The 18,038-nt window shown below is 46.4% G+C and overlaps 1 protein-coding gene across 1 annotated transcript in view; it reads left to right on the top strand.

The window, feature by feature from the left end:
* Nucleotides 1-18,038, top strand: part of CREB3L2 (cAMP responsive element binding protein 3 like 2) — a 37,255-nt gene that overhangs the window by 9,576 nt on the left and 9,641 nt on the right. The window contains exon 2 of the mRNA XM_072145201.1: nt 17,794-18,010. Within this exon, the coding sequence (XP_072001302.1) occupies nt 17,794-18,010 (217 nt within the window). The remainder of the gene's footprint in view (nt 1-17,793; nt 18,011-18,038) is intronic.

Here is an 18,038-nt window from a genome sequence, read left to right as displayed (position 1 = left end):
CTCCAAGTCTCCGACTTAGTTCAAACTAATGTCTTGAGAGACCCGACATCGACCTGACAGATTATGACAATGGAAGGTTTGACTTTGGATAGACACCTGATGGCTTGATAGACCTCATACCAGCTTGACAGAGGCGGAAGTGAAGTGAAGGATCAAACCACATTTTTTGGGGAGGTTTTTTTTTACCTTTCACATTTTATTTGTGAACAGGCATGAGTCTCTTTCCCTACACTTTGTCATCTTTGTGCCAAAGTCTAAAGATTGCTACGCTCCTACTTCTCCTATCAGATGTTTGATATAATTCTACGAAGAGAAATTGTGTGTCCTCCTTCTGAGACAAATGGACTTTCCCTTAGGATCGAAAGTCCTCACGTGGGGACTATACAAGGACTGGATCCTTGTTGTGGTGTTTGCGTTTTCCTTTAATGGGTCTTCTAGCCCCAGAAAATTGCTGTTCCACTTCTTTCTATTTGCCAATCGTTGTAAACAACTAAAGTTTTACTTGTATCGAAGTAAGTTTTTTCCAGTCGCATCCAAAAAGTTGAGCTCAAGTTTATAAACTCTCCCCCGATTGTAGACAGTGTAGCCAAGAAAGACATCTGTATTTTCCTTCTTGTAAACTCTTTCAGTCTTTTCGAGCCTCCGTTCCTGGTGGAGGATGGGAAGAAAGTTTGAAAAACAGCCAAACTAAATACAGATGTTAAAGAGTTCTATGACGGAGCTGATCACTAATGGCTGCCAGATGTGGCTGTAGCTTCGCCAGAAGGACTGGTGGTGTTGTCACATTGGTACTGCCAGACCTTGAAGAAAACAAAACAGTCTGATGGTGGACTGTCTCGGGACGACCTGTCACTATTCTGCTTTGTTTATATTACGGGGTCACACTAAGGTTTCTCTGATGTGGTCGTGGGGGTTTCCAAATCACTTTTTTACCGTCTATTTTTTGGTCTCTTCTTTAATTTCTCTTCTCTTAAATTTTATTTTCATATTTCCACTGCTTTTTGAGCCGAGTATCTCTTACGCAAATTCCTCGCTTAAACATTGATGGCCATCAATGTATGATCAAGCAGGACCCCACGGGTCACCACCATGAAAGAGACCATTTCTAGAGCTCGGAACTCTACAGATCAAACCATGATGGTCTACTCTAAGGTTTAATGAAAAACGTATCACAGTATCTAGATATCCACACCCAACCCGTGTGCCACCATGACTCTTAGTGTTCATCCTAACCAGAGATCTTCTGAAGGTGTTAATCCAGGCTGAAAACTCATTCTTTTCGTCTTGGCCACGGAAAAGCGAGCTAATTTGTCCAAATACTTGGACCTTGTACTCAAGGAAGAGAAGAGAACCTCTAGAGATCATGGTCTTTACTACTCAGAAGGCTTTAGGATGAACCATTGTCTGATGTCTCTTAGACCTCCCTCAACTAGGGCCTTACAATGTTCACATGGACAACTCTATGAGAAAAACTTACCTCCCCTCGAGGGTTATCAAGTATTTTTGGTTCTTCTCTATGTGAATTCCTCAGTCGTTGGTGATTATTTTGAGGGATGACCTAGAAACTTAGTCATCACAAGAACCTTCTATGGTAGAAAGAAGATGCTCCCTCCAGACAACTGATTCACTACTTTTACATTTTTACAAGACCATAAAACTTTTGGTTGCTTGGGATTATGGGTGTCTAAAGACCTCTCCTGTATAGCAAAAGGAAAGTCATACCCAACCTTCGACATGGCTACAACATACGTCTAGTCAACAGTGGATGCGTTAGTTGGTGAGCAGTCAACGTTGTTCTCCGTTTTCTTCTGGATCGACAACTTCTCCTAAGTCTGGCATAGCTTGCCCATGGTACTTAGTGTTATCTTTATTGTAAACTGTAATGGTATGATTATATAGCTTCACCGAGCCAATACCTACCCCTATAATATGGCCAAAACTATTGACGGCTAAGGAGGCTCTCCATTGTGTCCTGCTGTGCCCAGAGGGGCAGACTAATCTAGTCTCTTGTATTTCTGGTTCCGTGTTACCATTTACGTAAGCTGCACCTGCAAGTCTCCACGTGCATTCCCTTTAATTGACATTTTCCATGTGTACAGACACCCGGGCGTACTGAATGGGATTAGTTTACTGACAGACAATTGAAATGTCAGTTCCCCCCTCGGGGCGATTAGCTGTGTGGCATTTGCGGTACCTGGTGGGTTAATTACGGGGTCTGGCATTTCAGTCTACTCCACATTTTGTGTTCTGACAAGTCCGGTTGGTTAGGGGGGTACTGCAGTATTAATTGGATGCACATAGGGTATCATTAACAGTGACCCCCTTCGGGCATTAAATGAAATGTCCAAAACCGTGCACAACTTTTTAAATGCAACTTTTTGAAAATCGCTTTGAGGAGGAAAGAGGGGCCTTTAAGGTAACGTCGAGGAATAAGGCATACAGTCGATGAGGTGTGATTGGCTCGGTGAAATCTCCTCACCTCCTCCCGGAGGAATGCGTATCGGCTGTCTTGAAATCGTTCTTTTTTTTGAAAGTGTGCCATCCTCACAGGACTTCTGCAGAAATGTTCAAATTCACGAGAAAATCGCTTTGTCTTACGGGTAATGATGTTTTTTTAAAGAGATACCGTTGGCCTTTCCTTAGGATAGGATCACAAGGTGGTATCCGACACCTCCACGATCATCTAATGCACCTGCAGGTAGCTCCGTACAATGAATAGTGGCCATTCCGGGGTATTGCGGCTCAGCTCCCACTTTAGGGGATCGGAGCGGAGTTGCAATATGGCGGCACACCTGTTGGCACAATGTTGGCACATTGGTTGTTGGACCCTTCAGTCTGAAATTAAAGACTGTTCCTAAATATAGGAGTACTATGTCCAAGTCCTGGACACTTTTTGTAGGTGGTTATTTTATTCCATATCAGTCAGCCAACATTTGTTTCTCCCAAAACCTCTATAGAGATCGGTAAAAAAAACTTTTGTTGGCTTACCTATCCCGGGAACAAAGAGATTGAGTGGTGAAACTCAACATGCCCCATCCTTCTTTCTCTCTTCTCGTGAGGGTTGTCCGAGGTCTCTGCATACATTTAGATCCTGCCAAAACGATCTGGCCTGGCCAGCTATTTGGACCATTACTCAGATCAGAAACCTGGGGATCCTATGCATAACGAAGAGTCCAGGAGACCAGGAGATCGACTTTGGGTTAATAGAACCGTGTCGGAAGAGACGTTAGCAAAGTCCTCCCTTAAGATTGAGCTAAAGACAAAGCCATTAATTCTTGGCTCTCTTCTTCCGAGGCCAGAAGGAGTTAATTTTTTTAAAACTACATTTTGAGATCATGTCCAGGCCCCAACCATAGTTTGTTTTTCTGGTTAGGTCATCCTGTTGGCCCACAGGACGATTGGCTTTCTGGAAACTTCACCCTGTACTCGGCTAGCAGCTAGAGATATGCGAAGTGACTCACCACGAATACCATTTCTGTAAGCTCTTTCAGTCCTCGGCCCAGCTCCGAGGGTCTCTAAGGGCTGATAAACTGGACTGCGCCGTTCTCGACCGATGCCAAGAAATAAAAAATGACGAGTTCTCAAGAAAACTTCTTTGTCTCCTGGTGAAGACACTGGAACTATTGTTCTCGATGGAGTATATTATTCAGAAATATTACTGTAAATGTATTAATTTTTTTCGGTAAATTGAGGAAAAATATACCCAGATGCTCCAGTGAGGACACATGTAGGAGATATAAATTAAGTCTTGATTGAGACATCCCAGTCCAAGACTAGATGGTCCTTTGAGGTCCTACAAGGAGGTTACAAATTGAGACTCTATAGAGGCTTTGGAATCGGAAGGTTAGATGTTCCTATGGGGACCGGTATGGGGGGTAAAAATGTAGAACTTTACGGAAACTTTATAATCCAAGGATCTGAGGCAAGATGGTACTTGCCATGAGGGCATATGTTTCAGTCTTGATTGAGACTTCAGAATAGAAGCCAGGGGTACGATGAGGTCCTACGTTGGCACAAAAAGTTGAAGCTCGATTGAGACGTCAGGATCAGAAAACAGATAGTCCTATGAGGTCCTACGTGGGGGCAAAAAGTTGAGACTCGATTGAGACTTCAGGATCAGAAAACAGATAGTCCTATGAGGTCCTACGTGGGGGCAAAAAGTTGAGACTCGATTGAGACTATATAATCTATGACAAAATGGTCCTTCATGGGGGTAAACCGTTGAGACTCGGTTTAGATCTAAGAGGTCCTACAAGTGGACAAACATTTGAGTCTTGACTGAGACTTCAGCATTAGAAGCCAGATGTTACAGTGAGCTCCTACGTGTGGGCAAAAAGTTGAGGCTCAATTGAAACCTCAGTTTCTCCTCAGAGATAAGATGGTCCTTACTGGGGATAAAGAACTTCAGGCTGAATTGAGTCCCCAAGTCAACAGCAGATTGTCCTCTGAGTTCATACATGTGGACGAAAATTGATTGAGACTTCAGCATAGGAACCAGATGGTACCGGAGGTCTTACATTAGATAAAAAGTTGAGGCTTCATTAAGACTTCAGAGTCAGAGATGAGAAGGTCCAGTTGGATGGTACATGGGGATAAAAAGTTGAGGCTCCATTTAGATCTAAGAGGTCCTACAAGTGGACAAAAATTTGAATCTTGACTGAGACTTCAGCATAAGAAGCCAGATGTTACTGTGTGGGCAAAAAGTTGAGGCTCAATTGAAACCTCAGAATCGGAGATCAGATGGTCCTTACCGGGGATAAAGAACTTCAGGCTGAATTAAAGTCAACACCAGATTGTCCTCTGAGTTCCTACAAGTGGACGGAAATTGATTGAGACTTCAGCATAGGAACCAGATGGTACCGGAGGTCCTACATTAGATAAAAAGTTGAGGCTTCATTAAGACTTCAGAGTCAGAGATGAGATGGTCCAGTTGGATGGTACATGGGGATAAAACGTTGAGGCTCAATTTAGATCTAAGAGGTCCTACAAGTGGACAAACATTTTGAGTCTTGACTGAGACTTCAGCCTAAGAAGCCAGATGTTACTGTGAGCTCCTACGTGCGGGCAAAAAGTTGAAGCTCAATTGAAATCTCAGAATCGGAGATCAGATGGTCCTTACCGGGGATAAAGAACTTCAGGCTGAATTAAAGTCAACACCAGATTGTCCTCTGAGTTCCTACAAGTGGACGGAAATTGATTGAGACTTCAGCATAGGAACCAGATGGTACCGGAGGTCCTACATTAGATAAAAAGTTGAGGCTTCATTAAGACTTCAGAGTCAGAGATGAGATGGTCCAGTTGGATGGTACATGGGGATAAAACGTTGAGGCTCAATTTAGATCTAAGAGGTCCTACAAGTGGACAAACATTTTGAGTCTTGACTGAGACTTCAGCCTAAGAAGCCAGATGTTACTGTGAGCTCCTACGTGCGGGCAAAAAGTTGAAGCTCAATTGAAATCTCAGAATCGGAGATCAGATGGTCCTTACCGGGGATAAAGAACTTCAGGCTGAATTGAAGTCAACACCAGATTGTCCTCTGAGTTCCTACAAGTGGACGGAAATTGATTGCGTCTTCAGCCTTAGAAGCCAGATGGGACTGTGAGGTCCTCCATTGGATAAAAAGTTGAGGCTTCATCAAGACTTCAGAGTCAGAGATGAGAAGGTCCAGTTGGATGGTACATGGGGATAAAAAGTTGAGGCTCCATTTAGATCTAAGAGGTCCTACAAGTCTTGACTGAGACTAGATGGCTCTATGGCTAAGATGGCGAAGTAAAGACTAGATGGTCGTATGAGGAAAGTTGAGCCCAAATTACAAAGTTTACTTACATCATACCCGACCAAGTCTGTTTTCTTTCTGTAATTCCTGGTAAGGGGGTCATTGTCCAAGCCCGCGCCTCCGCTGTGGACTCTGATGTCGGAAATCAGGGTCACCTTGAACCGTATTGGATTTGGCTCGGATTCTGCAGATAGGACAATGCATAACGAGATAACGTGTACCTGTCATCCACACTGACCTGTGCGCTGTCCTTAAAGACGGCTAATCAATATTTTTTTCCCATCATGCTTCAGGATAGAGTCCAGATTGCATAAGTTTTTTTTCCTGTGGTCTTCCCACTCGTTGAACAAATTTGCTCTACGAGGATCGGGAGAAGGGAAGTGACAACCACCACGAGTAGAATTTCTGGATCAGAATAGTGGTCACTCTCTCTTTTAAAGGGGATTTACCGATGGGATAAGTCGTTCCTTGGAGGTCCAACTGTATTACCCCACTGTCGATCAGTTGATTTTGTAGGAACGGCTCAGTTTTCTATGCAATCGATCGGGTCAGTAACACAAGCCGGCCACTAAACAAGACAACGGAGCTGTCCTTATCAAATCAGCTGATCCATAGGGGTCCCCTGGGTCGCCCAGTCCCAAACTATAACTACGTGGGGTTTCTCTTGCTCTGGAGGACCCGAGGTAGATTGAATTTCAATAGGAACCATGTAATACCCCCTTCTGGACAGTGGTGGCACTGTGGAGAATACAAGGTCTCCTTCTCGATCCAAACTGATCACTGTGATCGGCTTCTACCAAAGCAAGATTGTTTCGAAGGCCGTATTTTGGATCTTCTTGACCGATGATGTCCGAGGTTGTAGCACCAGGGCACACCGGCTCCTCAGGGGACTGTATGGCCCCTTTCTTGGGGCTCAGCATCCTTGGTCCCCCGTGGAGTAAATCTGCTTCTCATTGCCCGTTTTCTTTACCCTTTGACCCCATGTGCTTGCGCCACACAACAAATCTAGAAGATGATATCCAGTGACATGGACCGGAGGGCTATCTGACATCACATTTTTGCCTTCTTAAAGGGGCGGCGCACACATATGTCTGTATATACAGTGTATATCGGCGATGGCTTTCGTGGTATGTAGACACAATGTAATACGACCAGTCCCTCTAACCCTCCGGGCAGCGCCTCCTCCTCCTCGCCAGTACTCCGGATCTTGTATTTATGGGTCTTTAGGAAGACAGTCCCAGAAATTTTGAGCAAAGTCATTGCCTCCAGTCAGAGAGTTTATCTATATAAATAATACCGCCATATGCTGCTCAAATAATACCGCCATATGCTGCTCAAATAATACCGCCATATGCTGCTCAAATAATACCGCCATATGCTGCTCAAATAATACCGTCATACACCATTCAAATAATACTGTCATACGTTGCTCAAAGATCACCATATGCTGCTCAAATGATATCGCCATACACTGCTCAAGTAATACCATCATACTCTGCTCATATAATACCGCCATATAGTACTGTCATGGTACTTTTAAATTCCTACTTTAGACCAGCTAGCAGAATGCCACGTCGGCCCCAAGTTTTATCATCATGAGGTTAGGTACAAGTTGAGAAGAGTTGAACAATGATACAATGCGGGAGAGTACCACATATCACACAAATAGTACCGCCATACGTACCACCTTATTGCAGACACATGAAATGCCCAAGTAGCTTGCAATGTTCTAATGGTAACACTGTAGAGCACTTAGAAAGTACCGCCATACGGTGCTCTGCTAGGACTCACATTAGTACCGCCATAAGGTGCTCTGCTAGAACTCGCATTAGTACCGCCATACGGTGCTCTGCTAGAACTCACATTAGTACCGCCATACGGTGCTCTGCTAGAACTCACATTAGTACCGCCATACGGTGCTCTGCTAGAACTCACATTAGTACAGTGCTCTCGTGCTGTTGTTCTGCCATACAGGGCTTTAATTCTACAGCTATACAATCCTCTTATTGTACTGCCATACGGTGCTGTGCCAGAACTCACATTAGTACTGCCATATGTTGCTCTCATAGCACTTCCATACGGTGCTCATGCTCTTATTGTACTGCCATACATGGCTTTAATCCTATAGTTATACGGTCCTCTCATGGTGCTAGTAGTATCACAACACTGTGCTCCAGTAGTGCCGCCATACAGTGCTCTAGTAGTATCATCATACAGTGCTCCAGTAGTGCCGCCATACAGTGCTCTAGTAGTATCACCATACTACAGTAGTGCTCCAGTAGTGCCGCCATACAGTGCTCTAGTAGAATCACCATACTACAGTAGTGCTCCAGTAGTGCCACCATACAGTGCTCTAGTAGTATCACCATACAGTGCTCCAGTAGTGCCACCATACAGTGCTCTAGTAGTATCACCATACAGTGCTCTAGTAGTATCACCATACAGTGCTCCAGTAGTGCCACCATACAGTGCTCTAGTAGTATCACCATACAGTGCTCTAGTAGTATCACCATACAGTGCTCTAGTAGTATCACCATACAGTGCTCCAGTAGTGCCACCATACAGTGCTCTAGTAGTATCACCATACAGTGCTCTAGTAGTATCACCATACAGTGCTCTAGTAGTATCACCATACAGTGCTCCAGTAGTGCCGCCATACAGTGCTCTAGTAGTGCCGCCATACAGTGCTCTAGTAGTGCCGCCATACAGTGCTCCAGTAGTGCCGCCATACAGTGCTCTAGTAGTATCACCATACTACAGTAGTGCTCCAGTAGTGCCGCCATACAGTGCTCTAGTAGTATCACCATACAGTGCTCCAGTAGTGCCGCCATACAGTGCTCCAGTAGTGCCGCCATACAGTGCTCCAGTAGTGCCGCCATACAGTGCTCCAGTAGTGCCGCCATACAGTGCTCCAGTAGTGCCGCCATACAGTGCTCCAGTAGTGCCGCCATACAGTGCTCCAGTAGTGCCGCCATACAGTGCTCCAGTAGTGCCGCCATACAGTGCTCTAGTAGTATCACCATACTAGAGTAGTGCTCCAGTAGTGCCGCCATACAGTGCTCCAGTAGTGCCGCCATACAGTGCTCCAGTAGTGCCGCCATACAGTGCTCTAGTAGTATCACCATACTAGAGTAGTGCCGCCATACAGTGCTCCAGTAGTGCCGCCATACAGTGCTCTAGTAGTATCACCATACTACAGTAGTGCTGCCATACAGTGCTCCAGTAGTGCCGCCATACAGTGCTCCAGTAGTGCCGCCATACAGTGCTCTAAGTAGGTGCCTGTATTCTGTAAATGACATCTGCATCCAGTTCTATACTAGTTCCTCCCTCTCCGGAGCAGGGAAAGCTGGGTGAGGACCTACTGACGCACAGAAGTGATTAGCTCTCACAATGAGGCGGATTATTAATGACGCAGCATTGGTTATATTACCGCCCCCTCCATGACACCGGACCCCCGCTGTCACCTCCAGGGATTAGTGATCGGCCATTCATCCCACGGCGCATAATCACCCCTCATTTATGAGCAAAGTTCTTGGAAAATCGTCTCTCGGTTCCAGGTGTAATTAACACTTCACCCCCCGCGTGGCGGCACAGGCCCTGCGCTCTGTAACTAATACCGACCTATAGTGAGGCTCCGCTATACACGGGCCGTATACTGCATATTGATCCCAGATGCTCTGCAGATCCTTATAGGGACATAAGGTGGGATTTATAGTGTGGTGGGGAAGGTTTCACTTCAGGTAATATGACCATACGGTGCTCGTATAATACCGCCATACGGTGCTCGTATAATACCGCCATACCGTGCTCGTATAATACCGCCATACCGTGCTCGTATAATACCGCCATACCGTGCTCGTATAATACCGCCATACCGTGCTCGTATAATACCGCCATACCGTGCTCGTATAATACCGCCATACCGTGCTCGTATAATACCGCCATACCGTGCTCGTATAATACCGCCATACCGTGCTCGTATAATACCGCCATACCGTGCTCGTATAATACCGCCATACCGTGCTCGTATAATACCGCCATACCGTGCTCGTATAATACCGCCATACCGTGCTCGTATAATACCGCCATACCGTGCTCGTATAATACCGCCATACCGTGCTCGTATAATACCGCCATACCGTGCTCGTATAATACCGCCATACCGTGCTCGTATAATACCGCCATACCGTGCTCGTATAATACCGCCATACCGTGCTCGTATAATACCATACAGAGCTCATATAAAGCCGCCATACAGAGCTCATATAATGCCGCCACACAGAGCTCATATAATACTACCATATAGTACTCATATAATACTGCCATACAGAGCTCCTATAATATCGAAATACAGAGCTCATATAGTATTGCCATACAGAGCTCATATAATACCGCCATACAGAACACATATAATGCCGCCATACAGAGCTCATATAATACCGCCATACAGAGCACATATAATGCCGCCATACAGAGCTCATATAATACCGCCATACAGAACACATATAATGCCGCCATACAGAGCTCATATAATACCGCCATACAGAACACATATAATACCGCCATACAGAGCTCATATAATACCGCCATACAGAGCTCATATAATACCGCCATACAGAGCTCATATAATACCACCATATGGTGCTCGGGTAACTGCTGCCTACAGTTCTGTTGCTAAAATGGTACCATCAAGGTGTGGCCAAACTTCGGTCCCACGGTTGCACATCCCCCAAGGCCAGACCTGTGTACAGGATCCTCCTTGTACATGTATAACTAGGTGGATTTGACATTCAGGGGCCTGGGAAAGCTGAGTGAGGACAGTAATTGTAGCGTTGGTACTTTGTTACCCAGCTTTCCCATAAACACTCAGTCATTGTATAGACCCTTTATCTATGTATAAACACAGTTTGTTGATAAAGGGAAGGCCCCCCGCCCCCCCCCCCCCCGATGATGTGGGTTTCCTCTCGCTGTACGTCCCTCAGCCGCGCCGTCTATACAGCGATTGTTGTGTTTGAATGTCGCACCCCCCCCCCTTACCCTTCTATAAGCTGCGCTGCCAAGCGAGGTTCTGCTATGATGGACTCCAGATGTTGTATGGAGCAGGCCGGACCCTGGCCGCCTCCTACACTAGAGTCCCGTTTCCTGATCGCAGCCAGAATCCGGATCATCTGCCCCCCAGAAAGGTCCTAAAGCCCTGGACGTGGTCACGGGCAAGGTCACCGCGCCTCTGCGTATTCAGTACAATTCTATTATTCCGTCTTAGAACCATTCGGAATACAATTTTTACTTTGCGAAAAAAGTTTTGTTGGTGGGGGGGGGGGGCTGGGGGCGGGTTTGAAGTATAAAAAAAAAAAAAACATAAAAAGTGCTCGCAACAGGAAATTTGCCGTTACTGAACCCACAGATTATAGATAGAGAATATGATTTCACACATGGGGATGTACACACTATACTTGCCGTGTTAACCCTTGCCTAAGATGACCGTTTCAAAGGGTCTATCTTTTCGGAGGTCTTAAAGGGCCCCTAGATCGGGTGCCCCACTCTGTAATGTCCATATACCCTTATAGGGTACGATTGATACTCTCCTGTTATATATGAAGACCTGGTAGAATTTTATGTAACAATTTTCATAGGGCGATTAATGCAAGTTGATCGGCGCTCGATTTGTCATGACTGATCCATCTCAAGTGCGATCAGTGATCGACGACGCAGCATGTTAATAGAGCTAAACCATTCAGTTTTCTATATGACTGACGAACAAGTGAATCGGTGCTCCATTCGTCAAGACTGATCCTTCTTGAGTGCGATCGGTGATCGACGACGCAGCACGTAAATAGAGCTAAACCATTCAGTTTTCTATCTGAAGGACGTTCAAGTTAATCGGCGCTCAATTTGTCATGACTGATCCTTCTCAAGTGCGATCAGTCATGACGAATGCGATCTCTCGATGATGATCTCCAGTGTGATCTCTTGATCGATCAATGATGCTTCACGTAATTGGAACTAAACCATTCAATTTTCTATTTGATTGACGTACAAGTTAATCAGCGCTCGATTCGTCATGACTGATCCATGTCAATGTGCCAGTATCTGTGTGTGGGCACCCATTAAAGGATGCTGAGACATGGAGGTGGTGGGGGCTCCCACTAACACTCAATTTCGTAAGATAACGTAAGACACAGCTGAAATCTTTGCAAGATGTAGCCAGATAACACTTTCAGTTAAAGTCGTTGGACGGCGCATCACTATCAGTGTAACTGACCTCCCTCCTCATAAACTTTACTTGCTCTGTGTCCTAAGAAGTTTCTAGAAAGAAAAAGTGAAAATTCCCTGAACATTCCTTCTATGAAGAGCCGGAGCCTCCAGGTATCTCGAGTCCCCGGCAGGAATGTCTTCTCCCTCCTCTGCCGGACGATGGATTCCTGTCTCATGAAGAGATTCTTTGTACTTTTTTTTTTTTTCTCGCTTCCAGGTAACCACCTGGGCTCACATTTCTGCGCTCGGCAAGCCTGGATTTCGTCGAGACATGTCTACTTACCTCCAAGGCTCGGAATAGACGACTCCGGCTCGGTGGTATGGTCAGGCTTAGGGGCTAGCTTCACCTCTTCCCTCTCCACCTGTCTGAACTTGTTATGAATTGGGGTTAAACATTTTAATAAATCTTCGATCTCCATTTTATGAATTAAAAAAAAAAATTATAAAATTGACCTCCAGTCCATTGGGGGCGCTGTGGAAGAACTACCTGAATAGAGAAGAAATAACATGTTTCTATTCTAGAAACCACTAACCCAGAGGAGTAGGTGGCCATTGTACCACATGTACCATGTAATATATAACTTTTATCTATTTTCTTTAGAAGTCTGGAGGGCGGAGCCTAAATTTAAAGGGGAAATTCAGGGGATAAATTTTTGTCCATTTTTGGATTCAAATCGTTTATATCTGCCCTCAGGGACCTAACGACCTCACAGATTAGTCTAAGTCCTTTGTCATCTTCTGTAAGGCTAGCAGGAGGCGGCCATCTTGTAATATTTTTTGGTTGATGACATCATAGAAGTAGAGTCGCCATTTATCCGATAAAGCGTCTTTATTCATTTTCTGTGTAAACATCAACGGTAAAGACAAATGGATTTCATTGTTTTGATTGGCAGATTACCCATCGGGGGCAGTAAACGTTTCCCTGTTTCCCCCCCACTGTTGTTCTAGTCAACACTGAGCCCGGGGCTCCCTTTGGTCCACAGCCAGGATAGATTAGAAAGTAAAGCGAATGTGGATGCGATCAGGGGACCCCCTGTTGGAAAATAAATCACCGTCTGTTTCTTGTATGGTAGGGAGGGTGGATGGGGGGCTTCAGGAAGAGATGATGCAATGCCGGATCGGGTCTGTGTAATCCTGACTCTGGAAAGTGTGTGCAGCCTCAAACATCTGGTTCCCATCCCTTCTCCATTGCACAGCCTGCCTCTACATAAACCTCATCCTGTCTACTGCTGGTTGCCATACTGCTTCCTTTCCACCCTTCATTCACTGACAGCTAGCAGGGTCTTGAAAAGGGCATTTCCGAATTCATAATAGTTGCATCCTTTAGGCGCTGCTCAACTGATTCCGGCGCAGTTGGAATTTTTTCTCTAGCCCTTACCGTTCCCGAGCAATTGCTGCTGGTAGTTTCTACAGTTAATATGCTAATTAGGCTCTCTAGAGTTAGATGGGGAGGTGGAGGGCTCCATCCCAGGACCGCCCACCTGACAATAGAGTCTGAACTAACGACACTGATTGCTCGGGAATGGCAAGGGCTAGAGAAAAAATTCTAACTGCACTGGAATCAGTAGAGTGAGGTCTATCAAAGGATGCAGAGACCTGGAGGTGATGAAATTTCCCCTTTAAGTATATTTAAAAGTTCCAAAATTTCAGCTCTCATCACCAGTTCCTTTTTCGACAGCGCCAGTGGCTTTGCAGGAGATATCCCCGACTTCATGTTCCGTCTTTAGCACATTCCAATTTTTTTTTTTGGTGGAAAATGTGCCATGACTCATGGAAAACTGATCGGGTTTCAGACTCGGGGTGTTTGTCTGGATTTGTGGTGACTCCACGTTACTGTCTGGATTTACGTTTCATCTGTGGGTCTGACCTCTTAACGCCGTCGATGCTGCAGATGTCTCTGACTTTATTACTTTTCCCGAAGCATTTCCCGAAGTGGTAAAGGGTTAAGGCTCGGATGATTGCAGCTGACGAGGTGCCAGATGACTCCACCTCTGCCGCTTCTTAAAGGGATTTAAGTTGGCATCTTATAATTTCGCAGCACCTATCGAGATTAACACAAAACCTTCTATAGTGGATGTTCTTATTATGGACCAATCACCTAAATAGACCCCCATAAATAAATACGGACCCCACAATTATATACAGATTGCAGATCTGATCCCTAAATAATTTTATGCCCCAAACCAGATCCCCTTTAACAAATTCTAACCCAATACCAGCCCGCTCTTTGATAAGATCCCTCTAAACAAATACAAACCCCAGACCAAATCCCATAAATGTATGCAGACCCCAGACCAGATGCTGGAAATGCACACAGATCCCCTCAATACAGACAGACCCCAGACCAGACCCCTAAATGTATACAGTCCCCAGATCAAATGCCCCTTATATACAGATGCCCCAAAATACATACAGACCCCAGGCCGGGTGCCTCGAAATACATACGGACCCCAGGCCGGGTGCCTCGAAATACATACAGACCCCAGGCCGGGTGCCCCGAAATACATACAGACCCCAGGCCGGGTGCCCCGAAATACATACAGACCCCAGGCCGGGTGCCCCGAAATACATACATACCCCAGGCCGGGTGCCGCGAAATACATACAGACCCCAGGCCGGGTGCCGCGAAATACCTACAGGCCCCAGGCCGGGTGCCCCGAAATACCTACAGGCCCCAGGCCGGGTGCCCCGAAATACCTACAGGCCCCAGGCCGGGTGCCCCGAAATACCTACAGGCCCCAGGCCGGGTGCCCCGAAATACCTACAGGCCCCAGGCCGGGTGCCCCGAAATACCTACAGACCCCAGGCTGGGTGCCCCGAAACACCTACAGACCCCAGGCCGGGTGCCCCGAAATACCTACAGACCCCAGGCCGGGTGCCCCGAAATACATACAGACCCCAGGCCGGGTGCTTCGAAATACCTACAGGCCCCAGGCCGGGTGCCCCGAAATACATACAGACCCCAGGCCGGGTGCCCCGAAATACATACAGACCCCAGGCCGGGTGCCCCGAAACACCTACAGACCCCAGGCCGGGTGCCCCGAAATACATACAGACCCCAGGCCGGGTGCCCCGAAACACCTACAGACCCCAGGCCGGGTGCCCCGAAACACCTACAGGCCCCAGGCCGGGTGCCACGAAATACATACAGGCCCCAGGCCGGGTGCCACGAAATACATACAGGCCCCAGGCCGGGTGCCTCGAAATACATACAGGCCCCAGGCCGGGTGCCTCGAAATACCTACAGACCCCAGGCCGGGTGCCCTGAAACACCTACAGACCCCAGGCCGGGTGCCACGAAACACCTACAGATCCCCCCCCCCCCGGTGGCTGCAGGTAGAAGCCCCGGGCCCTATGTACACATGTGTTTGCTGAGGCTTTTCACACTGATGGGCGGCTGGTTCAGTTCTCACTCGTGTACTGTACACACAATGGGCGTTTGTATGGGGACGGCCATATGGGATATGCTCAGCTGTTTACATAGTAGGGAGGGGAGACCGGGTGGCATCCTGTCCTCACAATCCTGTAAAATCCTTTCTTCACCTTGGAAAGCTGGGTGACAACAACAAGCAGTGGTAAATATCCTTTATATTGGAAAATTGCTTAGAATGCAATGTCTATAATTGTAAGTGTAAGGTCCCCATTGAGAGATCTTATAATAATGCGACGCAGCGCTGGAGGGGTCACTGCTGTCTGACCAAATTTCAGAAACTCAGGAAGTAGACGTTTCCTCATTGTGACTCAATGGACTCTCAAAACACATGCATATCTAAAACCGTATCCCTTAAACAAATACAGGCCCCCCAGGCTAAACACAACCTTCAAAACTCATACAGACCCCAGACCGTATCCCTTAAACAAGTATTGGCCCCCAGACCAGAAATAACCCGCAAAACACTTACTACTTTAAGGTATAGACCCCAGACCGTATCCTTTAAAAAATTACAGAGCAGGTTACTTCAAATAAAAAGTTCTACCCTTCGACAAATAAAAACCCAAAAAATAAACTCAGACCCCAGACCAGATAATGATAATATACAGACCCCAGATCATAAACTTTATCATAAACTTTTTAACTTTATATACCAGTACTGACCCCCCCCCCCCCAGACCAGAAACCATATTGAGAAATGGGCCATAGACACGACCCTCAAAACACATACAGACCCCAGACCGGACCTTGTAGATAAACAGACCCCAGACCGGACCTTGTAGATAAACAGACCCCAGACCGACCTTGTAGATAAACAGACCCCAGACCGGACCTTGTAGATAAATAGACCCCAGACCGGACCTTGTAGATAAATAGACCCCAGACCGGACCTTGTAGATAAACAGACCCCAGACCGGACCTCAAAACCCCTAAATCCTAATAGTTTCTAGATTCTCTCTGTATGTTTTGTAGGGGGGTTTCGGGGCTCAAATTTGCAGCTTGTCTGGAAGGTCGTCCTTCTTGAGTTTTTAGGCCCTTTCAGCCTCTGTCCTGTCTGTATATTTTTGGGGGATCAGCCTCAGCCTCATCCTGGCTACTACATTGGACTCTTGAGTGCAGGGTGATCTTATTTCGGCCGAGTGGTAGGACAGAAGGCAAGAAGTGTTATCATGGGGACAGAGGAGCAGAGGCTTCTCTGTAGGGCTCACGATTTACATAGAAGGGCTGGGGGTATGAAGTTTTTGGAGAACTTCCTTGTTCCTTCAAGGGTTAAGCTGGGTGCAGCGATGGTGACTTACATCCTGTTTACACTGTGCTGCTTGTCCCCAGCTGTGGTCCTAGCGGGAGGTCCCCACCGCTCACTGGTGGCCTGTTTACATCTCCCCCCTCTACTGTCACCACCACCATAAACATTGTCCCTTATTGTCTTTTCTCACCAGTGCATGATGGGAAAGTGTAACGTTTACCTGTCATTATATACATGGGGGGGGGGGGGGAAGACCTACATTTGTCTACAGGGAAAGCTGGGGGGGCTACCATTATGGCTATAAATGAAGATAGTGTTAGGTATTGTCCCTGGAGAGATGTGTCATCATATCTGTGTATGTGATTAGTAGCAGCAGGACTGTGAAATATGGATATGTATTAGAGGATTGTGCTGGGTTTATGTCTATACACTACTGCTTTCTGTACAGAACATGTTAGGTATTGTCCCTGGTGAGAGGTGTATTTTCTACTTTTATGTATGTACTTAGTTGCAGCAGGACTGTGAAATATGGATATATATTAGAGGATTGTGCTGGGGCCAATGTCTACACATTACTGTTTTCTGTGCAGAACATGTTAGGTATTGTCCCTGGTGAGAGGTGTATTTTCTACTTTTATGTATGTACTTAGTAGCAGCAGGACTGTGAAATACGGATTTATAGTCTAGTATTGTATAGGGGGTGTTTCCTCACACTGCTGTTTCCTGTGCTATATGCAGACCGTATTAAGTATTGTCCCTGAAGAGATGTGTAATTATATGTATGTGGTTAGGAGCAGCAGGACTGTTATCAAGGTTTACACCGCCGGGAGAGGGGTCCTCACACTGCTGTGCTCTTAGCTCTCTGCATGGAGCTGTTACTCAGCCACACTTCAGTAAAAGTTTTTGCAGAATATTACTGCACTTATTGAGAGGGGAAGGGCTTCTGCACCGTTCAGTACAGAGAGAGAAGAGCACAGCAGTGTGAGGACACGCCCCCTCGGAGCTACAGCCCTGTAATCTAGACACGACTAGAAGATCCAGAGTGATATCAGAGGTCTGAATTTCCTCCTTTCTTTTCTACAGCCCTTCTCGGAGCTCCTGGATGACACGGCCCTGTTGGACGCCCTGGGACAACTCATCGGAGACCCCTTCCTGACCGAGAAGTACGAAATGATGGAAGTGGAGAATCCGAGTTCTCCTTCTCCCATGATTAAGGCAGAACACAGCTACTCCCTGTGTGGGGATTCGCGCCCGCAGTCGCCCTTCACTCACGGATCTTCAGATGACAACTTCAGTGATGGTATATAATTGGTATTTTTATATATGGT

This window comes from Engystomops pustulosus, chromosome 4 (assembly GCF_040894005.1).
Source record: "Engystomops pustulosus chromosome 4, aEngPut4.maternal, whole genome shotgun sequence".
Lineage (NCBI taxonomy): Eukaryota > Metazoa > Chordata > Amphibia > Anura > Leptodactylidae > Engystomops > Engystomops pustulosus.
Note: the sequence above shows the minus strand (reverse complement) of the source record. Positions and strands in the feature narration are given on the sequence as shown.